Source organism: Microchirus variegatus (genome assembly GCF_963457635.1).
Source record: "Microchirus variegatus genome assembly, chromosome: 20".
NCBI lineage: Eukaryota > Metazoa > Chordata > Actinopteri > Pleuronectiformes > Soleidae > Microchirus > Microchirus variegatus.
In genome coordinates this window covers 17,407,463-17,434,186 of record NC_139821.1, presented here as the reverse complement: position 1 = coordinate 17,434,186, position 26,724 = coordinate 17,407,463, and the positions used below count along the sequence as shown (strand labels likewise).

General features: G+C 39.2%; 2 protein-coding genes across 2 annotated transcripts in view; one reads left to right on the top strand and one right to left on the bottom strand.

The window, feature by feature from the left end:
* scube1 (signal peptide, CUB domain, EGF-like 1) overlaps nucleotides 1–5,716 on the bottom strand; it is a gene marked incomplete at both ends in the record, with an annotated part of 184,741 nt that extends 179,025 nt beyond the window's left edge. The window contains one exon of the mRNA XM_083906981.1: nucleotides 5,632–5,716. Within this exon, the coding sequence (XP_083763107.1) occupies nucleotides 5,632–5,716 (85 nt within the window). The remainder of the gene's footprint in view (nucleotides 1–5,631) is intronic.
* A 2,185-nt stretch (nucleotides 5,717–7,901) lies between these two features.
* On the top strand, nucleotides 7,902–24,814 carry samm50l (sorting and assembly machinery component 50 homolog, like). Its single transcript, XM_083907314.1, has 15 exons — nucleotides 7,902–8,043; nucleotides 10,429–10,542; nucleotides 10,956–11,057; nucleotides 11,445–11,532; nucleotides 12,325–12,431; nucleotides 12,651–12,781; nucleotides 13,950–14,037; nucleotides 14,250–14,378; nucleotides 14,740–14,811; nucleotides 15,371–15,457; nucleotides 17,500–17,570; nucleotides 21,541–21,608; nucleotides 21,712–21,858; nucleotides 23,279–23,420; nucleotides 24,075–24,814. Exons 1-15 carry the CDS (start codon nucleotides 8,023–8,025, stop codon nucleotides 24,118–24,120), a joined length of 1,413 nt encoding a protein of 470 aa, XP_083763440.1. The 5' UTR covers nucleotides 7,902–8,022; the 3' UTR covers nucleotides 24,121–24,814.
* The last annotated feature ends 1,910 nt before the right edge of the window (nucleotides 24,815–26,724 follow it).

Sequence of the window (26,724 nt, the reverse complement as noted above, 5' to 3'; positions counted from 1 at the left end):
GTTGTAAAAACTTGCCGCTGACGCTCCATTCTCCCTTCCCCTCTCCTGGCCATGTTGATTTGTTTTCAACGGAGCCAGTGAATACAAGCCGTGGAGCCATGTCCATGCTGTTTGGCATCCTTTTTGCATCCTTCTGTGTTTTTCAATACTAGTCATTTAAAAATGGCTGATCTGATGTTTACTCGTGGCCCCTCACTCGGTCAGACATTCATTTCCTCTTCCTCACTTCCTCCAACAAAAGTCTTCTCTGCTTCTTTTTCACCCACTGCCATGATGGTTAGAGGGGCAAGGGGGGGCAGCCGCCCCCCTACTGTAGAGCCTTGCCCGCCCAGCTGCCCCCCTAACTTTTGTGTAAAAACTTTACTTGTAAAAACATCCGCCAATATGTCCACAAGCTTTTCAAAGTATTGAAACAAACAATAAATTGACCAAAAGTGAATCATTGTAAACATAATCTTACGCCCCTGACTCACTTAGCTACAGCCCTGCATCAAACGTGCAGTGCGCTGTTCACAGTCTGTCTCACACACAGCGAGTCTGCTGCGGTGACTACTGAGCTGCCTGTCTAACTGGGAAAATAATAAATACAATAGCATTAATACCCTTTAACACACCTAGACACCTTTTTGTGTTTTTGACTTTTTCTTTTTAGCATATCTTTTTTCATTTTTTCATGCATATTGTTCAATATTTGCCAGGTTGTGTATTTTTGGGTGCTTTAAAAAATTTTCAAGTGAATTTTTTTTTTAGTCCATTCTAAACAACTGTGACAAAAATACTCACGTTAACACACCTTTGCACCAAAGCGTGCTCATTGAAACCCATTCAAATCACTATTTTTGATCCTACTCAAATATAAAGTAAAAAACATGAATCATCTAATTTTTTCACATCATTTGAAGCAAAAGGCTTTTAAATGTGTGCTCTGACACATTTCCATCAAGATTACGTCATTTTTTTTTTTTTTGGCACATGGAAAAAAAAATGCTTTTTCTGATCGAGGGCACTCCCACTAAACCTCGCCCCCCCTCTCTCCACATAAGGTCTGTGGCAGAAATTTTGTGTGGGTGTGTGAGTACGTGTGTGGGCACGTGTGCATGTGAGTGTGCACGTGTGCCTTTAACGCGCACAGTGCATTTTCAGTGTGACAGAATGCGTAAAAGCGCAGGTCGCTTTCAAGTGGCACCTTTTCCATGCCCTCCTTTCATGTAAAAAAAGATGTTCAAACTTTCAAAGCACCAAAACTTCAAAGTACAGTCTCCAAAGCACCCCGACATCTAAATTGTGGGGTCCCCACAGCTTTTGAAATATCCATAACACTGGCAATTTCCCAGCACATGAAATGTACAGCAAAAATTAGAGCCAAAACAAATCCCGATCTGTGCACCTGTGCACTGCGCTGCAATGATCACAGGTATACAGGTGATGAGGTGTCTGTGCAGAGCTAAGGAGCATAGCTGGACTTTGCATGTCAAACCACACACAATGAAGCATCACAGCGGCACCGCGGAGGCGCTAAACATGGTCATTGAAGACGAGCGCACGGAGCGCAATGCGTTCCATCAGCTTTGGACACCGACACAAGTACTTCCCGGGGGCTTTCCCGTGTCCCACTGACTCTTCTGACTTTAGGGAAGAGGTGCTACTGGCGGACCTTTTATGGAAATCCAAAAACGGAGCGATCTGGGCACCCACAAACACCCTGACGCTCCAGTTCAAGCCTCCAGACTCAGGACTAACTCCTGAACCTCCCAGCTATGCCGTGGCCATTGTTAGTGAGCTGATTGACACTTTTTATTTATTTTTCACCACGGAGATCACAAAACTTATCATGGAATGAACCAAACTGCATGGGAGAAGGACAGTGCCCGAGTGGAAGGACCTCGATAACCACCACCGTGCAGGCTTAGTCTGGACTCCTTCTGTTGGCGTCTATTGGGCAGCTTGTGCGCTGCAGAAACGAAACCAAGGACAGAGAGGGTCATGTCGGACATGACGGAGGGGCTGGGAGGGTGACTGTGACTATTGATCATTTATTTTCCTCATTTGGGCTGGCAGAGGAGCTGCTGCGACGAAAGATCACCATCTTTGGCACAATGCGTAAAAACTGACCAGAGCTTCCCCCTCAGCTCCCTAGGCTCCTCCATGTCTCCATTTACTCACACCCTGGTGTCCTACACTCTGAAGTAGGAAAAAAATGTCCTCCTGCTCAGCAACAAACACCGGGAGCCGGAGATCAACAACGGGAAAAAAAAAGAGGCCCAGAAGCCCCAAATCATTCTGATTATAACCTCTGCAAAGGAGAGGGTACCAAGGACGGAAGTTCTTCATTACAGCACAAAAATCGGTATTTATATTGGTATCTATAATGAGGTCTAATCAACATTAGATACTAAGAAATAAGAAAATAAAAAAACAAAAATACATATGTACACAATTTGTATAGCTTGTAATTGTATGAGCACACGTTGGTGCTATAGGTGTGTTAACTGAATATTTTATGAAATCTAACATTATAAAATAATAATAATGAAAAAAAAAAAAATTCTGCTAATCTTTCACATATACCAGGCTGCAATTATCCAAACAAAAAAAATCCAGTTTGCATGAATTTTATTGAAAATAATTAATTTTTTGTGTTTTTTAGATCTTAAGATAAGGTGCATCATGACTAAACCTGGCAATTTAAGGGTTAAATATATATATATATATATATATATATATATATATATATATTTATATTTGATATGGATGGAAAGAGGAGATGTTGGTCTAAAACCTAAAAAAAAAAAAAAAAAAACATATGTATACTATTTTTATAGCTGTGTACTTTATGAGCACCATTTGGTGTGCTAGGTGTGTTAACGTGAGTATTTTAGGCCATCTGACATTACAAAAAAAATAATAATGCAAAAAAAAAATTGTTCCGCTAATCTTTCACATATACCAGGCTGCTATAATTCAAACAAAAAAATTCCAGTTTCCATTAAGTATATTGAAAATAATTCATTTTTTGTGTTTTTTTAGATCATAAAATCAAGGGGCATCATGAATAAACCTGGACATTTAAGGGTTAAAAATAAAAAATATATATTAATATTTGATATGGATGGAAATAGAAGATGTTGGTCTAAAACCTAAAAAATAAATACAGATGTATACTATTTTTATAGCTGTGTACTTTCATGCGCACCATTTGGTGCTCTGGGTGTGTTAACGTAACTTTTTTAAAGGCGCATCTGAGGGTTAAGTAGTCTAAACATAACTGTTGTGTGTAATAAATAGCTTCTGATTTTATATGTGTTATACGTATTAGCTTCGTGGCCCTATAATGTACTGATACAAGGATAACCAGAGCTTCTCACGTCTTGACTATTGCAGGCAAGAGTAGCTGGAGAGTGTAGAACAATGAAAAGGAGAGCAAAAATTGGGGCTATTGAAAGGGTTTTTAGTAAGAAAAGTGCACAGCAGAAGAGAAGGAGGGAAATGAAGGAGTAGGTAGTGAACTGGAGAGACCAGGAGGCTCAAAGCAAAAGAAGACCACAGAAGGAGATGAACAAATAAGTGAAGGTGAAGAGGATGTGAGGGGGAGCCTCCTCCTCTTCACATGAAGGCTCCTCAGCCTTTTAAGTGTTTTATTGCTTTGATTATTGCACTTTTTATTTCATATTTTAATTTTGCTATTAATACTTTTACTTTTAGAGATGTACTGGGCTTGTTACCGATGTTCATGATAAAATAGTAATTAGTTTTAAAGTATTTTTACGTTTGTTTTGTTAAATCATTTACATTTGGGGATTCTTGCACACTGTCCTCCCATGCCACCCTGCCAAGACCTCTTGCCACCTCTTTGCCACCCCATGTAGAATTTTCTAGATCCGCCACTGGTCTATGGTAAAGATTTTTGCGCCCCAACGGTTGCACACTCCCTGTCTATATGTTTATGTATAATGTATAGCTCATTTATTTAATTTACATGTTGTTGCTGGCAGCCTGTGGGCCAAAACTGACCAACCTGTATCAGAATTTGGCCTGGCAGATGATTTCAGATATCTGATTTCATACAGAATTCAGAGTCTTTATTCTGGAAAAAAAGGAGATAATGTTGCTGGAATTTACAATTAACTGACATCTACTATAAAAAAATAAAACACTGCTGTTGTAATGGACAGTGGCGGATCTCTAAAATTCTACATGGGTGGATAGAGGTCTTGGCAGGGTGGCATGGGTGGACGGTACGCAAGAATCCCCAAGTCACACACATTTGTGTATTAAAAGAGTCTTCATAACAAGTTGTTGATTAAAACAATGTCCACATTATCACCAGGACACTATTGTTGGCTTAAGGCATCTTACATGGTTTGTGGGGGGGGGGGGTTGTCTCTGACTCAAGATGTTTTAAGATACTTTTCTAGTCACTTTTTTAATTATACATTTATAAAATGTGTATATTAAGATTGGGTAGTTTAGATAAGAAAAAGAAAAAAATTTGCTCCTTAGATTTTGCTTGATAAATATACAATATTTTTGACCCCGAAGTTTCTTGTGACACATTCTTACAACACCCCTGATTTGATGGTTCCATCATCATAAATCTATTACATATATGAATTAACTAGCTCGACCACTAAACTACTGTCACCCCGGTTTTATTCTGTAGATATATAGTGACATATTTGTGTACTGAATCAATTAATCAGTGAGGGATTCATCTTTAAAACAAAAAAATAAAGCATATTTTCAGTTTCTAAAATATATTCCAGTTTCTTTGCTCCATATGACCAAGAAAAGCACTACAACTGAATGGATTGGTTTGTGACATTTGATCACATCATCATTTCAAAGTTTATATAAATAAATAAAATGTTTTTAAATATATTAAAATATATATTTTAAAATAAAGATCATATAAAATAATAACTACAACATTTTCAGTCAGGGACTGCTTTTATGAAAATTGTACTGTGCACTGTGTTAGTCTCAATCCCCCATGCAGTACAAAAAGCAAAATGTCCAATATTTAACACAAAGCCAAATACTCTGAATCTGAACCAGAGTACAGTTGAGCCACAAAGTTACCTACTGCATCTTTAACCAGAGCTTCAGAAATGATCGAGCTTCTGTCTCATGAGGACCAGGTTTTGGTCTCCACGAGGACCACTGGTCCTGACAAGGTCAGTGTTTGCACCAGGAAAAAAATTCGAGGCAAACACACACACACACAAACCCACAGACAAGATGCTGTGCGCGCGGCGGCTCCTTCTTCTCCAATGCCACCGCTTCCAGACGGTGAAATGTGAAAACAATCCGCCCTCTCTCACCAAGTGCGTAACCCGGGGATCAAGCTGCGGTTTCCCATTGGAGTTGACGTTTGCGCACAGGAAACAGAAGTTCCAGTGAAGAGAGGGCGGAGGGAAACTCCGATGGAGTACTTAGGCTTTGGATTCATCAGGTTGATGTGAATGATAGTGGTGATGATAATGAAATATACAGTGATGATGGCAGTGTGTCCTGCGTGAGTGTTGGTGATGGTGTGATATATTTGCATGAGAATAATATCCCCGGCACTGATGATGGAGGACACAAAGAGAAACACACGGCGACAGAGTGAGAGGGAAGGTCAGTTCTTACCTGAGAGCGCCACAGTGTGCAGCATCATCCTGCAACTGTTTATGACCAAGAGAAAGAAACAAACGTCCCGAGAGAAGCGCCCCATGCTGATTCAAGCGAGCTTTTCCACAGACACACTGACTGACTGACTGACTGACAACTGAGCTTTACACTGACGTGTGTGAGTGAGAGAGAGAAAGAGTGTGTGAGACAGAGAGACTGACTGAAAAAGTGTGTGTGGAGAGTAAGTGAGACAGCGCGCGCGTGTGTGTTTCTGATTTTTCTGTACTGGCAACTGCGTACCGAGAGAGAGAGAGAGAGAGAGAGAGAGAGAGAGAGAGAGAGAGAGAGAGAGAGAGAGAGAGAGAGAGAGAGAGAGAGAAGGGAGACAACCCGAGCTCTCTGATTGGCTTGTTTGTGCCAGTGTGGACACACACACACACACACACACAGAGTGAGAGAGAGAGACTATTTTGGGATGTGCTGCCCAGGGTCAGGACCACAAAATGGGACATAGCTGTAAATTAATGAATTTATGAATAAACAATGAACACGTAAATAAAGACAGAAATAATTAAATGCATAGATAAATGACCTGGTTTCTGTCACTCACCCCACGGAGTAGAAGTGAAGTATTGCGTTTGGCTCTGTTTGTTTGTCTGTGTTTCCGCACTTGCACTTGCCACTATGACCAGCAGAGGGCACCAGAGGCATGGTGCGTGAATGGGGTGAAGTCTGCCATCTTTGTTTCAATGATGTATTTATTTGTACAATGCATTTATGGAGTATGCATTTGTCTACAGTCATGCATTTGTTTGTTTATTGATTCCTACTTTTTTACACCCCTGTACTTATTTATTTATGTATTTATATGTGTGATTCTAAATTTTTTTGTATTTTTACTTCTTTACACTCAAATTACATGAATGTATTCTTAATATTTTTATATAATATTCATTTATTTATTTATTTATTTATTTTTACTTACACTATATTTTTTCTGTACTTGAGTTTCTGTATTGCTACTTTATTTTTTTAAGCATTTATTTCTACATGTGTTTACATATTTTCTTTGTTCTGTCATGTGGACAATGAAAGTGTTAGTTTCCGGGGTTTCGGGATGAAGTGTGAACCTGGGGAATATTTATGGGGGAACACCTGGAAAGGTGAAGCTTATCAGTAAGCTGCTACATTTGTGCCATACGTCATTGCTGATTAATTTCACAGACTACAACAATCAAGTATGCCCTCACAACTTAATAATGGATGACTGCTCTGTGCAGCATGTCGCTGCCTCCGTTCTACTCCAACAGAAATTAAATTCCGCCATCTGCTGGACGAGCTTTGTCAACACTGTCTTTAACGCCTTCTCATTTCTATCCATTCACAGAGGAGGCTCAGTGGTGCATTCAAGTGTAATATTTTTTTGAAATGTCAACGCTTACTTTCTAGTTCACAGCTTTTCCTTAAAGTGTTACTTTTGTACTTTTTATAATCAATTATATGATTAAAAAAATTAGTATTTTTTTATTGTGAATAAAATTCTATCAATACTGAAGACACGTTATCCCAATACTATTGACACAGGTGACATTACTAACATGCATCTTGGCCAATTATACCAGTTATACTATAACTATAACATACACTATAACACTATAACAATTACTCACCTCCTATATCACTCAAACATTTGATACATGTAACAATAAAAAATAACTACAGAATAGAAATAACACTTCTTCACATAACTGACAAGTCTAATGAATATGAAACAAGTAAAACACAAAATCAGAATGTAAAATGTAGACATAATGTGTTTCAAGGTAATATGCAGTTTAGTTATCACTGAGGACTCATGCACATCTCATCTGTTGTTTTCTCAGAATACTTATCTTGCTGATTGCAACATTCTTCATTTCCTTTGTCCTCAATTTATCTTTCAACTTCCCTGACACTGTCTTTGAATTTCAGTGTCAAACCTCTATACTTGAAATTATATTATATCTATTTGGTAGTGAGACGATACAGTTATTGTGGAAAAACGTACTGTAAATATACAGTGTTGGTGATGACGGAATATGAACGAGAAAATTGGATATGGATGTTGGAAAAAAGTGTTTATGGAATGCATTTTTTTGTGAATCAGTTAAAAAAATGATTCACATCTGATCTGTGACTGGGACCAACTGTGACCAACGCGTGTTAGCAAATGAAAAAAACTGAGTTGAAATGTTGAAGGCCGGGTTCTGTACTTTGGGAGGAGTACTCGAACGCAACACAGGACTGTCATGGCGTCTCCCTTGACAGAGGTTTGTTCCTGCTGAAAGTAGCCGCTATCATTTTCACACTTGTCCCACACACAGAGAAACTAGCTCCCCGTGAGGAGGATTTTTGGGAGCGGTAGTCACTATGGGGGCTGTCCATGCTAAGGTAAAGCCTGTTTATATTGTCTTTGAGGCCTGTAAAGACGATATTTGACATGACCTCCGTGCCCGGTGTGTACTGAAGGCTGTACTGTCCTCTTCTGCATGTGTCTCTCTCTGTATTCCTCTGTGTCCAGGGTCTGTCTGTTATACTGTTTCAGAGAAACAACAGCGAATAAATCCTTAAACTGTCTGCAGTGTGTTAAATTTATGTGATCTTACTGACAATTCAAATGACTGAGCGCCATTTTCAAACCTTGCTTTCATCACTTATGGTCATATAGCTATTTCTATGGGATTTCAAGTGCTACTGCACAGATTATGCCGCTCTAAAATGAAGAATATTGTTTTCAATAACACACACCTTTTTGCTTAACACGCCATAGTAGCCAGAGGTCCTGTTAAAATGCCCCAAATCAATACTTTCATTCATTTTCTATACTGCTAGCAATCAATCCTTTGGCAGACCACAGGTGCCACAGAAATAGCAACAAAACGTTTGCTGCTCCTGTTTGCTGGTCCTGTGTTTAAGAATCAGTGACATGTAATTGTAAACCTACAGATTGCGCCCCTCCATTTCCCAAGGAACTATGGTGAAAGGGTGTTTTTGGTGTTGATCAAGGTCTGTCTATCAACTGATCAGGTTCACATAGATCATGGTTCAAATTACAGGGAATTGAATGAATGAATAGGAAACAAGCTCCCCGAAAGTCTGCTTTGATTTAGGGGCAGCTCTGAAACATCGTTAGTTGCAAACTTTGATTTTCTCTACAATTAGAAATGATAATAACTTGAAATAAATAACCCAATAATAGTAAAACATATCAATACTTGTGTTTATTATTCAGAATATTTGTTAGCACCTCCCCTAATAAACCTTTCTTGCTGTTGCCACTCATTTGGCAGTGCTGCACTCAAATCACAGACATGTTACGTTCCCTCTTGAACCGGTAAGACAGTAGTGAATTGACAGCAGATTTACGTGATGTGTGAGAGAGACATGTGGCGTTTTTTTCATAGTGTAAATGACCGCACTGTCACACACTTCTGCACTGTCTCACTGTGTGTGCTGTGAATGTGTCTTGACTTTGACTTCACCCACTGACTCCTCATTCTCGTCATCCCTCGTTTTTGCATTAGTTACAGTGGTATGCAAAAGTTTAGGCTTTGTAAATTTTCATGATTTCCCTTTATAAATCATTGGCTGTTTGGATAAGACATTTCAGTTAAATATATCATCATAATAATAATAATAATAATAATAAACACTCAAGGTCGCCCAATATCATATAGGAGACAAGCACAGTGATATTTGAGAAGTGAAAAGTTTATGAGTTACAAAAAGTGTGCCAGAATTATTTAAACAAAATTAGACATGTGCATAAATTTAGGCACCCTTTTCTTTATCATTTTAAGTAAGTCACAGAATTAGCAGTCTTGAATTTGAAAATGAAAATGCATTTTGAAATATTGATTATTCATTTTATTTATGAGTCACAAAATGTAGCTCCATTTTGAAAATGAAAAAGCATTTCTGTTAATGCATTTTCATTTGGATAATGGCACAAATTTGCTTATATGGCATTATGCATAGCAGAAAAAGAACACAGCATTCCAAGAAAAACACTTGCTACTTACAGTAACATTTGGTGGCGGTGGGGCTGTGTGGCCAGTGCAGGGACTGGGAATCTTGTTAAAGTTGAGGGTCGCATGGTTTCGACTCAATATCAGCAGATTCTAGAGAACAATGTCCAGGAATCAGTGACAAAGTTGAAGTTGTGCCAGGGCTGGATCTTTCAACAAGACAATGACCCTAAACACTGCTCAAAATCTACTAAGGCATTCATGCAGAGGAACAAATACAACGTTCTGGAATGGCCATCTCAGTCCCCAGACCTGAATATTATTGAAAATTTGTGGTGTAATATAAGCGGACTGTCCATGCTCGGAAACCATCAAACCTGATTGAACTGGAGATGTTTTGTAAGAATGGTCCAAAATACCTTCCGCCAGAATCCAGACTCTAATTGGAAGCTATAGGAAGTGTTTAGAGGCTGTTATAACATTTTTCTTTTACTTAAACTTATGCAAAATTTCTAATTTTTAAATAATTCTTGCACACTTTCTGTAAATCATATAAACTTTATTTCACTTTTCAAATATCATTGTTCTTGTCTCGTATATGACATATTTAACTGAAATTTTCTTATACAAACAACCATGATTTATAAACTTTTGCATACCACTGTATTACTAATTATGAGCTGTTAAACTTTTACCTCACCTCTTAACTAGAGATGTCTTTAACAACCTCGTCTCAGTTAAGACACAGTGACAAAGTGGTATCTGTATCCAGGCTGTGATAACAAGAGTGTCCTTTTGACTGTTGCAGAGTCTGGATACTCTACCGATGCATGGCCGTGACTTGAGCGTCAACCCTGAAGACTTGATGGAGACTCCAGAACCAGACCAAGAGGCCAAGCAGGAGATCCTCGAGAACAAAGATGTGAGTCATAGTCATTTCAGTAGTAGTATAGAGCTTATCACGATACACATTTTTATATCATTTAGTATCAAAATGTATATCAAGATATAAATCAAATCAATATTTCTGTAAGGCTGGGGGATGTGGCTTATAAATAATATCTGGATATTTTTAGTCTATGTCCAAGATATGTTAGAATATAAAGCTGCACACAGGAAACAATAACAATATGGTCAAATTCACAAATAATAAGGCTTCAAATTTAAAGAAGTTACCCTTTTTTTAAATAATTTAGCTGATTCCATATATTTTTTAATCAATAATTATGTGTAATATTTCATTTATAACATTTACAACATTTATTATTCAGTCGCTACATTGTTATTGTTGGTGATATGTTAGTGTTGCAGGGAAAAAAATGTATTTGATTGCAGGTGGTGGTCCAACATGTCAACATTCAAGGTCTTGGAAGAACTAAAGAGGATCTGCTCGGCTATGAGATCTCTGATGTCTTCCTCGCCAAAAACCTAATTGACGTATGTATTTACTGTACCTCTGTACTCTTATGTTCAACAACTGGTTATATTCAGCATTTGTTTTGTATTGTTAATCGGTTATGTTTTATCACATTGAGGAAATTAAGAAAATTGGCTTAATATATGGGCCAAAAAAGTTTATCAATATCAGCTGCACTGATATTTAAAAATCTGCATTAATCAGCCATTGGCTATAGTAAAATCTAAAAATCTGCATCAGTGGCAGACTGATCTTTCCAAATGAATATTAAAACATTGTTATTTAATACACTGCAGGGAATAGTCACCAGCTTTAAAGAGCTTTGTACCAGTCATGTTCTACCACAAACTATTAGGACATCTTACTTTGATTGTAAGGTGACGTGCTAAGTTTGTGCGCTGTTCCAGGTGATGAAAAAAGCTCACGTTGCCAGACAGAAACTGCTGCGCCTGGGAATCTTCAAAGATGTGGAGGTTCTCATTGATACATCTGAAGGTGACTGGACTTTATTATTATTATTATTATAATAATTATTATTATTATATTATATTATATTATATTATATTATGTTATATTATTATAATATTATATTATATGTACACAGCACAACACAATTTTTTTTTTTTGTAGATTTTGCGATGAACTGCCCCTTTTTAGTAAGACCAAAATGATTTCTCCGCACTGTAGGAGTGGTCACAGAGCCATATTGTTCCACCTGAAGCAAGTAAATTGTAGGTTGAAAAAGACAAAATGACAGAGACGAGGTGCGCGACAGAAGATAGACTGGAAACTCTGGAAATTGGTCATACTTTTATCATAACAATGATGAGTTTCAAAACCTGGTGGGTTTATCTTACGTTTTAGAGTGCCATACACTTATTAAGAGCAATTTAAGATTACAAAAGAAAAGTGTGAAAATGCAAGAAAGGTAAATATAGCTTTAAGCAAAATCTGAGAGAAGTTGCATTTACACATTTTACCCCTAATCATTCAGTCTTGTTTTAAGAAATCTTTTGAAAGATGTGACTGATTCTGCTCCCTCAGATCCTCAGGTAGTGAGTTTCAGAGCCATGAGGCCTTGACTGCCAAAGCCTGGTCACCTTTAAGGTCCCTATAATGCCCATTTATAGTCCATTTCAGTCTGTTAGTTTGTCTGTCACAAACATTATCTTCATCACAACCCTACATACCTCCGTGTGTCTTTTGCTTTGGTGTGGAAGTTGCAAGCATCAATTATTCATGTCAAGGTACAAACTGCCATTACCCAGATTGTTTCTCACTCTTCAGGTGCAGACGCACTGCCCAACGGTCTCGATGTAACTTTTGAGGTGACGGAGGTGAAGAGACTGACAGGAAGCTACAACACTATGGTTGGCAACAATGAAGGAAGTATGGTGAGAAAAACCTATCCTGACATATCACTCTTACCCCCGTTAATTAAATACATTTGCTTAATTACAGCTTTTCCAAAAGATCTAAGAAAAATATTTGTTGTTTTGTTCCAGTCACTGATGAAGTTAATAGTTTTAAATCAGTAATAATAAGAAGAATAAGAGAGGTCTGCTCATCCGCTCTGATTTTCTGATTGTGTGTTTTACTGTCCTGTTTTGCAGGTGTTGGGTCTGAAACTACCCAACGTGTTCGGTCGTGCTGAGAAACTCACCTTCCAGTTCTCGTATGGGACCAAGGAGACGTCCTACGGGCTGTCCTTCTTCAAGCCCCAGCCCGGACACTTTGAACGCAAGTGTGTCAGCAACACGCACACATCGCACATATGTTACGAACACGTCATCAAACAATAATATGATGTATCACGTTTAAAAGAAAAATCGCTATGTCTGTTTCATGGTATAGGCTCTTATATAAATATTAAATTCACCCTTCATGAAAAGTGTTTGTCATGATGAATAAATCGGAACAAAAGCCTATAAAAGGATAATTATTGAGATATAACCTTTATAACCTAAAGAGGAATAGTGCTTTGAACCAATCATGTGGCTGGAAAAGTTGCAGCTGCATCATGTTAGGATTAATGAAGGTTTGCTCGAAATAATTTAACCCATTTTCATTTCTACAAAGAAAATGATACAGCATGGAGGTAGTTTTCTGATATTTTGTTTTGTATTATATCTACCTCGGTTAGTCCTCTTTTAAAACTTGAAGCTTATAACTTGTCAGTAATAAGATTTTAGTTGATATATAACCGCTTTATTTATTTGAAATTAATTTTCCGATTGTCCCACTGTTGTCGCGTTCAACTTGAACAAAAAATTAAATTTGTTGCATGACCACTTCTAAGCATGAATTATTGCCAAGCTTAACCAAATGTAAAAATGCCCTTGAAAATTTTGAAAATCTTAAATATGTACATGAGTCATTGAAAGTGTTGAATTTTGTGTAAGAAATAATTGATGTCTTACTAGTGGTGGTGTGGACACTGTACACTCTCCGCCATTGACGTGAGAGTCCATACAGAACAATGGTCGAGTAAAGTTACGCAGGAGAGGACAAATTACGTGAAGCCCGGGAAATACTTATTTTAAGATCTCTGTCATTTTCTTTTGTGAGCCAATAACTGGCTTGCCCAAGCTCTCCCATCTTAAGCTGTGTCAGCACATCCAGTCCTTGAATTTTAGAGAATTAGTCCTGGAAAGTCATTGAAAAATCCTTGAATTTGATGTCAACCTGGGCGTGGTAACCCTGCTGTTGAATGTATTTACATATTTTCTATTTCACTATTTGTTTTTGCCAATGTGTGAGAGATTATGTATTTTTTGTTTGTTGCATATTCTATTCTATTCTCCCTATTGTAATCACTTCACTGTTAAGTCCTGCATCCAAAAAACATGGATAATCCCTTTAAGTTCCTGTTGGAGATGGTATGTTTTCAAAGCCAGTTTCCTCTGTTTCAGCCTCATTCTCAACATGTACAAAGTCACCGGTCAGTTCCCATGGAGCTCCTTAAAAGAGACCGACAGAGGCCTGTCATCGGAATTCAACGTAAGTACCAGCATATTTTGTTTGACCACACATATACAATATATATATATATATTTTTTTTTTTTAAATCAATATATATATATATATATATATATTGATTTAAAAAAAAAAAAAAACACTTTTGAGCCTAATTATTTGTGTTATAGCAGAATTTGAGTTTCAGAGTTTCTGTGCTTAAGCTTCAACCACATTTAGTTCTCTTCTTCCTGCAGTTTCCTCTCGGGATAACCAATCACACGCTGAAATGGGAGGGTGTATGGAGGGAGCTGGGCTGCCTGGCACGCAGCGCTTCCTTTGCTGTGAGGGAGGAGAGTGGACACTCTCTGAAGTCTGCCCTATCGGTGAAGCCTGGAGTCTTTTTTCCACCCCAACTTCTAGAACAGTGTTTCCCAAACTTTCTTTTAATTGTGGGACCACTTTTTTAAGATGATGATCAATTTACAGTTATACCTGTAACACCTAGTATCATTTTGAATTACAAGCAAATATTTCCAAGAGATGTTTTACATAAATGAGTAGCAACTTCATTGTATGCATGTTATTTGAAACATACATGTAAATAGGGTTGGGAAAAATTTTGGGACCCAAAAAAGAAATCCCTGGGTCACGACCCCAGTCTTTGGGAATCACTGTTCTATTATATATAAATAATTTTCATGGAATGTGTCAGGGTTTCTTAACTTGTGTTGTTTTTATTTGCAGCACACTGTTTCAATTGATTCAAGGAATTCTGCCATTTTCCCCAGCAGAGGTGCCTTACTCCGGATCAACCAGGTAAATACTTACTTGTATTCATATGTAGTATCTGATCTGCTTAATCAGCACTGTGTGAACTCATTTGACACTGGTTTATGTGTAGTACAGATTTGTTTATATCTACAATGTGACCTCATATGTTAGTACTTTATGATTGTGTTAGTACTACACACAGGGAGAGGATGCAAACTCCATGCAGAAAGCCCCTTGTTCCAACCGGGGCTCAAACCCCAGGCAAGAGTGCTAACCACTACACCGTGTGGCCCCTGTGCATTTAATATTAATGCTTAAAAGATTGTTGATGCTGTGGGTGATTTCATTTCTGATATTGAGCTTGTACTGATAAATGAGCTGAATTTACAGATCATTTTAACTGTCTTTAAATTTGTCAGTGGCACACGTCATGATCCAATTATGCACAGAATAAGTACACAGAGCTCACTGAGTTACTACTTACATATGTCGCCTTTTTGTGCGTATGCACTATTTATACATGAGGCCCGGATTGAACAAGGGTCATGATTGTTTGAACCAGTGTTGAAAACCATGAGAGTAATGTGTGTTTGTCGCTCTGCAGGAGCTGGCTGGCTACACAGGAGGAGATGCCAGCTTTTTGAAAGAGGATTTTGAGCTGCAGCTCAACAGAAGGCTCTTCTGGGACTCGGTAAGACATCAATTACTTCATGTCAACATAAACAAATGTATGTCAACAATAGGTCCAATACAAAATTCTTGCAATAAGCAAGCATGGCTTTTCTAGCCAGTTACCACTGAAAACAGACATGTAACAGTCTAGAGGATTGAGCTTTTCATTGCAGAAATGTACAAACCCTGTTTTTTTTCCTCTCGCCGTGTCTGAAGCCTTTTTTTAAGCCAAAGAACAAGCTATTGTTTAAGTGAATCCTGAGAATTGCCTTCAGCTTTGAACTACTTTCTCTGTACAGCTCATTCCTCACGGTCTATTGCTGCGTTCAAGAGGAACTCCTGAACTCATAATCATGACATCCACTTCATATCATCTGGATCTTGGAGCTTGTTAGAAAATGTAGGGCAGTGGTCAACAATTGGCAGCCCATAGGCCTAATCAGGCCCACCAAGCATTAATGTCCTGCAGAATAGCATAATAAGCAGTTGATCTAAGGCACAGGAACAGTCTGTGGTACATTCAAGTTAAATTTTTTGGTAAAAAAAAAATTTTAACCAACGCATTTCTGTACAAGATTGAATTGATTAGATTAGTAGAAAAAACTGGTTTCTCTGATGAAGATATGTTTGCTTGGAAATAAATTGGCCATAGGCCCAATTTACTTGCCAAACCCTGATGTAGGGTCAAGCATTTCTAGCATGTTCCCCTAATGCAACTGCTAGATGGACTTCGAAATTAGAGGCTCAGTAACAACACACATTTGTTTCCTGATACGGTGGTATGCAAAATTTGGGCACCCCTGTAAATTTGTTGGTTGTTTGGATAATACATTTCAGTTAAATATATCATAAAGGAGACAAAGTTTATATGATTTACAGAAAGTGTGCAAGAATTACTTAAACAAAATAAGGCGTGTGCATACAGTTAGGGCTAAGGGGTGGAATTGGGATTCAGCCTTAAAGTGATAGTGATAGTCTGCCGTTACAATCGATTTGCCTCGGGTGCACTGTGGAGTCGGTATGAGTGTTTTTAATGCGATGCTAACTTGTATCATTGACTTGCGCTAGCCATAGCATCAGCGAACTCGGCAACTAGAAGAACTGAATGAAAACGTCTCCATCCACCGAGTTGGAAAATAGGTCTTATGTTCAAAATTCCGAACTATCCCTTTAAGCTCTCAGTTTCAACTGTGAGGAACATTGTGAGGAATTGGAAGACCACAGGCATAGTTCTCGTTAAGGCCCGAAGTGGCAGACCAAGAAAAATCTTAGATAAGCAGAGGCGAAGGATGCTGAGAACAGTCACAGTTATTTCATTTTGGAATAAGGTGCTGTGGACTGATGAAACTAAAATAGAATTATTTGGGCAAAGCAAGGGGCGTTATGCATGGTGGAAAGAGAACACAGCATTCTAAGAAAAACACTTGCTACCTACAGTAAAATTTGTTGCCAGTTAATTTTTCTTATGTGGTGCCTAAATTTATGCACAACTTTATTTCACTTCTCAAATATCACCGTGTTTGTCTCCTATATGATAAATTTAAGTGGAATTTCTTATCCAAACAACCAATGATTTATAAAGGAAAATCATGAACATTTACAGGGGTGCCCAAATTTTGCATACCACTGTATCTTGCAGAATTTTGCATATTGGACCTTTAAAAACATGCAGCCACAATTAAAAATAATTAGGTTTTATTTTTAGTGTCTGTGAATAAATGAATTATGTGGTTTGGGTCTACTGTAAAATATTTGTGATGGAAGAATGTGCTGATATCGGTGGTACATGCACTGGTAGACGTGCTTTGCTGTTGTCGTTACCATATCGAGCCACTGGAGGGCAACTAAACTCATCTGTGATGATCTGTGGCATGATAGAATCACTTGGAAATACCAATAATATGATTTTACAACTATTTTGTAGGGACAGTCTGTGTGTTTTTTTCACATGTTAATACCTTCATTAAGATAAGTCTGATCTGCCACAAACGTAATAGTGTGGCTGATCCCGTGTATTGATCATTTTGAGGTCTCATGTGGAAATGTTTCACATTCCCTCAGGTCTTATCTGCCTCTCTCTGGGGGGGCATGCTGTTTCCCATTGGAGGACAACAGTCCTGTATCGCTGACAGGTAAGTTGGATTTATCCAAGAGCTGTGATCTGGAGTTAAAACTTTCCTTGCTGCTGTCCCAAACTTCATTAAGTTACAAGGAGATAATGGGATGCAATAAACACAAAACTAGATTTAATTATTGATTTAATATGCACGATTCTCTCTCAAAATCACTGACAAAAACTATTTAAAACCAGTATTAAAACAGCCAAGGTTTGTGATGAATTATCATTTATTTCCTTAAAGGTGTAGTTCAGATTTTCTTTGAAGTGATGCAGCACTAACTTCACTTTTAAGCTGCCTATAGTCCCATTTATACTCATACTTATACTTTCATTTGTTTTATGTACAGTATATCTGTCTCAAACATTGTCTCTGTCACTACCGTCCTTGGTATGGTATGGACATTACACAATGCTACAGGCATACAAGTTACAGGCATCAACAAACATGGCCACCATTGGAGAGGTTATTTTATGGTGCTTGATCCGAAATGGATGGATTTAGCGTTGGTGGAATGGAATGGCTTTTCTATTATACAGTTATAACATGGCTTAGCTTGGCTCGACTCCACTGCACTGTACTCTTTTGGGTACCTGAACGATTTGGTGAACAAATCTTTTTAATGAACTGATTCTAATGATTCAGTACAATGAAAAGAACTGCTTTGCCCATCACTAGTTTGTGTGCTTGTAATGTGTATTGCGTATTGTGACTCAGCAGTTTCGTGCAGACATGCCCATGTTGTGGAGGTGCTGTGAAATAATGGAAAACGACATGACTATTGCCTAACTGAGTAGAGTTCGCTGAGCAGTGCTAGAAATGTATAATGGAGAGGTGCCATAAGACCACTGAAACACTCTTCGAAACTTTCCACCATTTTTAAATGCCCATGTAGAATATTTGTAATTTTTTCCGACTGATTGGTCTATTGACTATATACTGTCCAATGGCGGCTCGTCAATAGGGGGCGCTCAACAATGCAGACAAAAGAAGGCAACTTCTGTTCCAGCCAGTCAAACAACACTGTCAAGACTGTCATTCAAAATCACCCTGGTGTCCAATCCTGACACGAGCGTATGTACGTGAATTAGTTTCACGGTAAATGACGGTATTTTTTTTTCATGCATAATCAGGTGTTCACAGCATTTTCTACTGCAGTAGATTGACTTAGGGTAGTCTATTTTACTGTCATGAATACTGTAGAATTGAAACAGTGAACTTCACACGAGTACAGGTTTGCAATGCCCCAGAAAATGATGCTGTTTACAAAGAAGAGCTACTCATGATTCTAATGAAGTGTATGTATGGGAATGCAGTCTTGATATTCCAAGACATGCTTACTAGGGCTGTCAAAATTGCTCAAAAATTATATTCGAATATTCCCTCTAAAAAAACACAGATATTCAAATATATTTGCATAGTATTTGCATCGCGCATCCGCTGCATCTGGGGGCTTTCAATCAGCCACACTGACAGGTGATGACAGCATGACGTCAATAACAGGTTAAACTAATACGAGACATAACTACCTGTATATGTAGTTTATTTAAGGTTAAACATATTTCACAACATAGTATCTACAGAAAAATAAGTACATTACTACTAATGACCAAGACCTCACTCTCTCTCACTCTCACGCTCTCTCTCTCGCCCGTCCGCGCTCTCTGTGCACACTGGTTTAAATGAACAACAAACAAATGGTGAGTGCTGATCAAAAGTTTTGTGCAATCAATTTAAGGTCCCGACTCTTGTCCCAAATAGGACAGGCTTCATTCAGTGATTGAAACAAACAAAGACAGCTGTGCGGTGGCTGCGCGGATGTGTTTTTCCACAGTCGAATATTCATTTTCACCTCCGAATATGCGCAACATCGAAAAGGGCTCCCTCTGAAATAGTGTCGCTCGGCACAGCGTTCTGAATGTACACCGGTTTGGCAGTATAAAAATAAAAAATCATATCATAAAGAAAATATAAACCGGTATTCGGTGTGAACTTGTATACCGCCCAGCACAAATGTGAATGAAGTATTCCAGTAACACTCACCTCATGTAAATGGCTTATCCATGTAAACATCACCCAAATAAGCCCTTATTCTGGCAATGAATGCCAGTATTACCTAGAATGTGAACATCTTACTGGTAAATACTGGGACATGCTCTTGTGTGCAGCTGCAAATCTGGCAGCGTTAGCTTTTCCACAGCAGGAGAAGTGGGTGATGACTGAGTCGATCATGTCTGTATAGAGCATGTCGACACACAGACTTCTTCACAGTGCACAAAGATGAAAGGCTAGTCCCTAATCTGCCAGAGGACCTAGAGAAACCCTCACACATGCAGTCCAACTGGAATTTTAACCAGTAACCAGTGTCCCTGCTGTGGCACATATAGAGTGGTATGCAAAAGTTTGGGCACCACTGTAAATTTTCATAATTCATAATTTTCTTTATTTATTGGTTGTTTGAATAAGAAATTTCAGTTAAATATATCATATAGGAGACAAACACAGTGATTTTTGAGAAGTGAAATAAAGTTTATATGATTTACAGAAAATTTGCAAGAATGATTTAAATAAAGTTAGGCATGTGCATAAGTTTAGAAAAGGAAAATGTTGTGCAGATTTTTTTCTTTTTTTCTTTTGCAGAAAAATTTATAACAGCCTCTAAACGCTTCCTATAGCTTCCAATTAGAGTCTGGATTCTGGCGGAAGGTATTTTGGACCATTCTTCTTTACAAAACATCTCCAGTTCAATCAGGTTTGATGGTTTCTGAGCATGGACAGCCCACTTTAAATCAGACCACAAATTTTCAATAACATTCAGGTCTCAGGACTGAGATGGCCATTCCAGAATGTTGTATTTGTTCCTCTGCATGAATGCCTTAGTAGATTTTGAGCAGTGTTTAGGGTCGTTGTCTTGTTGAAAGATCCAGCCCTGGCACAACTTCAACTTTGTCACTGATTCCTGGACATTGTTCTCTAGAATCTGCTGATATTGAGTGGAATCCACACGACACAAACTTTAACAAGATTCCCAGTCCCTGAACTGGCCACTGTGAGGCTCCCATGTTGCCACTCTTCAGAGAAGATGCAAAGAGGAGAAACACTTCGCACTATGCGAACAACCAACACTAACCAACACTACGCCTCCTTAAATACCCTTTCTCACAATTGATTCACCTGCATATGGAGATCAAGGGTCACTGAGGTTACCAAACCAATTTGGAGTTCCAATAATTAGTGCTAAAGGTATTGAAATCAATAAAATGACAGTGCCTAAATGTATGTCCATGCCTAATTTTGTTTAAATAATTTTTGCACACTTTCTGTAAATCATATAAACTTTATTTCACTTCTCAAATATCACTGTGCTTGTCTCCTATATGATATATTTAACTGAAATTTCTTGTCCAAACAACCAATGACAGGAAAATCATGAAAATATACAGGGGTGCCCAAACTTTTGCATACCACTGTAGATTATAGACAACACTTCATACATACAGCATACAGAATGTCATATAAAATATACGTTTAAAAAAAACTTTCAATTTGGTGCTGTGTAATTCCTGAGACTAAAAGACCACAAATCCCTGAAAATATGGTGGAAGAAGACACATGATGGGTATTCAAAGTAGAATATGCCAGTGATTGGATCTGCAGGGGGAAAGTGTCTTTAGTGCTATAAAGTTTGGATGTAGCCTTAGGTTCAGGGTCTGTCTGTAAACCTAGGGGAAAAATCCAGTGTTGTAAAACATGTTATCCAATCAGGAACCAGAACTCCACAAAGAGGTGGTCCTCCCTGCCTCTGAATTTGCCCCACCTCCTCACCACACCTGCTCATGAGGTAAAGTGGGGAGGTAAGAGGGTAATTTTAAAAGTAGTAATGGACAGAAAGTTGGCTAAGCGATGACATCACTGACAGCAGCTTGCATCTTTTGCCGTCGATTTGTTTGCACATTGATTCACTGATTTAATGTATGTTGTCCAGATTCTACCTTGGAGGTCCCACCAGTGTAAGAGGGTTTGGGATGTACAGCATTGGGCCTCAAAGTGAAGGTAAACACTGTTTTGACTGTAACATAATCATAGCTCTATTGTCTTCGTGAAGTATTTTCTGGTTTGGTAACATGTGTCCCTCTGCTCCTCTGTGTGTTCATAGGTGATTACCTGGGTGGAGATGCATACTGGGCAGGTGGCCTGCATCTTTACACCCCTCTGCCCTTCAGACCAGGCAAGGGTGGATTCGGAGACCTGTTCAGGACCCATTTCTTTCTCAATGCTGGCAACCTCTGTAACCTCAACTATGGTTGGTGCACTCAAAACATTATTTATAATTATTACTATCATGGTAGTCGTTAAACCAAGACTAAAGGACTGTCCACGCAAAAATGAGTCTAGGTGTATCTGTTAAATTTTTTATGAAATCTGCACCTTATCCACACAGTGTTTTTGTTTTGGCAGCACTGAAATGCTCATTTTGGAAAACAGGTCCCAGAGTGGCAAAATGTCAGAACGCCACCTTTGCATTTTGTGTGTGGACACCCAATACGCTACTTTGGGAAAACAATGATGTCATAGTTCCACCTCTCCCTCGCTTATGTTTTTTGCCGTCGTCTTCCTCTTCCTGTGTTCGGAATTGTTTTCTTTCCTTTGTCATTCTGGCTTTCTTCATTCTCTCTCTATTTGAATAATGAAGCATACATTACAATGTATAAAATCACAGAAACAGAGCTTTATGTATATAAAAAAACAAATGCAGCAGTGCTACTCTGACGTGCAGGCCTGACATATGTACTACAGTGTTCAGAGTCGTTTCGGGGGATTTCATGTGGATGAAGACAGTTTTTCAAATGATGCCTTGTTTACAGAAACTTCCAAAACTACAAAGAAAAATATTGTTTACACTTTGTCACGTTGTCACGTGGATAGGGACTAATAAATAGAATGTATGTGCTAAATTTTAATGTCTTCTGCTCTGCTGTAGATACACCTAACACTTTCGATACCCTAAAAGCGAAGTTAGAAAAAACTGTTCCATATATATATATATATATATGTGTGTGTGTGTGTATGTAAATATATATATATATACTATATATCAGTTGCTGCTGATGAGCCGCTGCCTGCCTGGTGTAGCACGATAAATCAGCAAAAGTGCAACATGATAAATCAGTGAAAATTAAAATTCCTCCAAAAATTTTGAAAATCAAAATCAATTAACCCATATCCAAAGTCTAAGGGCGATCTGACTAACGGTCAGCAAGATATGCCTGTCACAGACAGACAGACACACAGACACAACTTCCTTTATAGATAGATATATAAACATAAGAAAACAATAGTTGAAGAGAGCGCCAGTATAGAAGTCATGGAGGTGGCAGTCGATTCAGTCAACTGATCCTAGATCAGCCGATGCACGATATTATAGGCACAATATCTGTATCTCTAGTTTTGATACCTGGCCCCCCCCGTTTCACAGGTTCTGAGCCCCTAACTAACCTGATGCTGCTCTATAAATACAGAGTTAGAGCTTCTTCAGGATGTGACATTTGGGTTCTGTGTGTGTGTGTGTGTGTGTGTGTGTGTGTGTGTGTGTGTGTGTGTGTGTGTGTGTGTGTGTGTGTGTGTGTGTGTGTGTGTGTGTGTGTGTGTGTGTGTGTGTGTGTGTGTGTGTGTGTGTGTGTGTGTGTGTGTGTGTGTGTGTGTGTGTGTGTGTGCGCGCGCAGGTGATGGTCCTCGGGCACACCTGCAGAAGCTAGCTGAGTGTATCCGCTGGTCTTACGGAGCAGGCATCGTGCTGCGTTTGGGAAACATTGCCAGGCTGGAGCTCAACTACTGTGTGCCCATGGGAGTTCAGAGTGGAGACAGGTATCACTCATGATGTGTTAAACTTATTTACACATTAAAGGTTTAGCCCTCAGTGTGTGTGTGTGTGTGTTCCAGATATTCTTATTATAGTTATCATGTAGGCCAATGAGCAACTAATCTGGGTGGGGGGAAAAAAGTGGGAAAAAACAACTTTTCAGTGGGCAATACGGTCTTAAAAATATCACAAAAAAATCCACTGGGCCTTCGTAATAATACCAGTGACAAAGTGTGTTAAAAGTGAAACTACGTTTTTTTTTTGGTGTAGTTGTTTGAAGTATTGACATAAAATCAGCTTATTATAGCAAACCAATATGACAAAAACTTACCACATTAAAGCTGCAGTGGACCAGCAGCTTCTGTTTCTTTGGAAGCTAAAAACTCAGATTTTCTCCATGGACGTTGGTGCAGGAGATTGACTAGTTAACATTGACACAAACTTTCCTGTTGGTAGAAAACTGTTCAACGGTGAGATAAAGAACTAGCTAGAAGCTAGATTTTATTAGTCGAGTGTTTTGTTAATCTGGGCAAAATTATTTTTTTTAATTATTTTTCTGCTCCATGCTGAACTTTTGTTCAAACAATGGTGCTCAGACCACAAAAGCTACTTCCCACCTGATCCCCAACATTTCTTTCTTTCCTCCTTCCTTCTCCCAGGATATGTGACGGCGTCCAATTCGGAGCAGGAATTCGCTTCCTGTAGCCTCCTCTCTCCACTCGTCTCGGTCGTCCGCAGCGAAGGCTGTGCTGTGAAAAGGGAGAATGTTATTTTGTTGTTTGGTCAAGTGTAATGTGTAGATTATGTAACACTACAATGACTCCTGGGGAAACATGCCTGAGCCCCAACATCCCTCCTTTGATATGAACCTAGGTTCCTGTGCGGGGCCACACAATCGAGAACCTTTCTACAACATGCTTTTTACTGAAGGTAAAGCTTAAATTGAACAAATATTTCTTCCAAAACGTGCTATGCTGTCATCCACAGTTTGAAGTTCCCAACCACATTTTGAAGTGCAAAATCACAGTTTGAAGTTCTTAAATATATAGGATAATAATTATGCACCTTTGCTTTTTAGTTTTCGTTGGCACGTTGTCTGTGGAAAAGTCACCTGAAAATGTTTCCACCCATATTATTATTTTCATTTTTTTTTAATTTATCGAAAGAGATTTGTGGGCATGTTCCTCAGCTGCCTCCCCAGGACAGCATCGTATCCCGCTGCACGACTTGAGAGCTTAATGCACGACATATTCTTGTGACCTTGAATTCAGTCCAGTGGCGCAGTGCGAATAAATGATTGCAGTAGCAGACCGAGAATTAAGAGTTGACCCTTATGCCAAAGTGGATTGTTCAAATGTTGTTGTGTGATGTGAAGAATACCCCCCACAACGTCTATCACCAGTCCTCTTACCTTTAGTCTTCTTTTTGATGTTGCTGAGGCTCTTGCCAAAAATAAATCTCGGTTGCTCCCCTGGTTCCTCTGTGTTCTTTTTCATTAAATTCCCACTGGATAATTTCAGTCAAAAATATAATGGCAAATACCTGCATTGATGACATGGGGAGGGAGAATAGGTGGGAGTGAAGTATTGTTTTTCGTGGCTGTGTGTGTCTGTCCATCCGTCCGTCCGTCCGTTTGTTTATGCACTTGCATTTACCACTATGACCAGCAGAGGGCGCCAGATGATTGTGCTGGAATAGGGTGAAGTCTGCCATTTCTGATTGCCTTGTTAAGCCTTGATTATACTCACCGTAGTGTGGGTTATACCCATTGATGTATTATATGAACTGGATAGAGCACCGCCCCTTTGGCTCCATTCATTCCTATGAGGCTGCTCACCCGAGTAGCATTCAGCTGCAGCCCCAGAGACCAACACCCTGGCGTGACAACAACACCGTGGCGTGACAATAGTGGTTTAACAGAAACTAAAATTAAATAAAAACTTTATTTGCACATAGAAACGATGGGAGTGGTTTGACGGAAGTGATTTTTATCTTAAACAAGATCGAAGGAAGAATATAAAAGTGTCCATGTGCCTGTCCATGTGCTTAATATATTGAGTATAAATACCACAAGTATCTCCCCACGGAGCTCCACGTTTATACTTTATTCACCTTTTAACACATTTTTCACATTAACTAATCAAACCTTGTCAGATATCAAGGTTTCTTCCATCTACTACTACTCACTTACTGTTTATTTGTAATGAAATGTCGTTGCTTGGCAACCAGTAGAGGAAATAAGAGGCAGCATTGAGTTTAAAACAACAGTTTATAAATAAGTTTTTTGTGTATAAATAGTGCAGTATGTATAAAAGTAGTTCAGATAAAACATTTTGACTTAAGGTGCATATGAAAATGAACAAATGGATTTATTTGGCATTTAGCAGTCTGATAGCTAGAGGGAAGTAGCTGCCAGGAGGGAGAACAGTCCGTTGTGGGGGTGGGTGTGGTCGGTGAGGATCTGGTGAGCTGATGTGAGAAATATCCTGGATGGGTGGGAGTGGGGTCCCAATGATCTTCTCCACTGTCCTCACCACACGCTGCAGAGACTTCCAGTCTGAGGCCTTGCAGCTCCCAGACCAGATGGAGATGCTGCTGATCAGCAGGCTCTCGATGGTTCCTCTGTAGAAGGTGGAGAGTATGGGAGGGGGAAGAGACACCCTTCTCATCCGTCTCAAGAAGTGCAGGCGCTGCTGGGCTCTCTTCACCAGGGAGGTGGTGTGAAGTGTCCAGTTAAGGTTGTCTGTGATTTGCACCCCCAGGAACTTGGTGCTGCTGACGACCTCCACCGCTTAGTCATTGATGAGGAGTGGTGTGTGACTGGGTCGGGATCTTCTGAAGTTGACGATGATCTCTTTTGTCTTGTCGACATTCAGGAGCAGGTTGTTTACCCGACACCAGTCCACCAGATGTTGCACCTCCTCTCTGTAGGCAGTTCATTGTTGTCCTGAATGAGGCCCACAACCGTTGTGTCGTCTGCATATTTCAGGATGTGGTTGGTGTTGTACCTGGGACCACAGTCGTGGGTCATCAGGGTAAACAGCAGGGGGCTCAGGACGCAGCCCTGTGGGGAACCAGTGCTCAGGGAGATGACGCTTGAGGTATTGTTACCCACACGGACGGACTGGGTTCTGTCTGTGAGGAAGTCCAGCAGCCAGTTGCACTAGTGTTGTGTCGGTCAGGAGTGAGTCGTTCGAAAGTACGATTCATTTGAGTGAACGAACTGACTGGGATCACTTCATGAACTGATTCGTTCCTTTCTTAGTTCAGTTGAGCTCAGCAGCGAGGCGTGGCGGCCGGGAGAGAAAC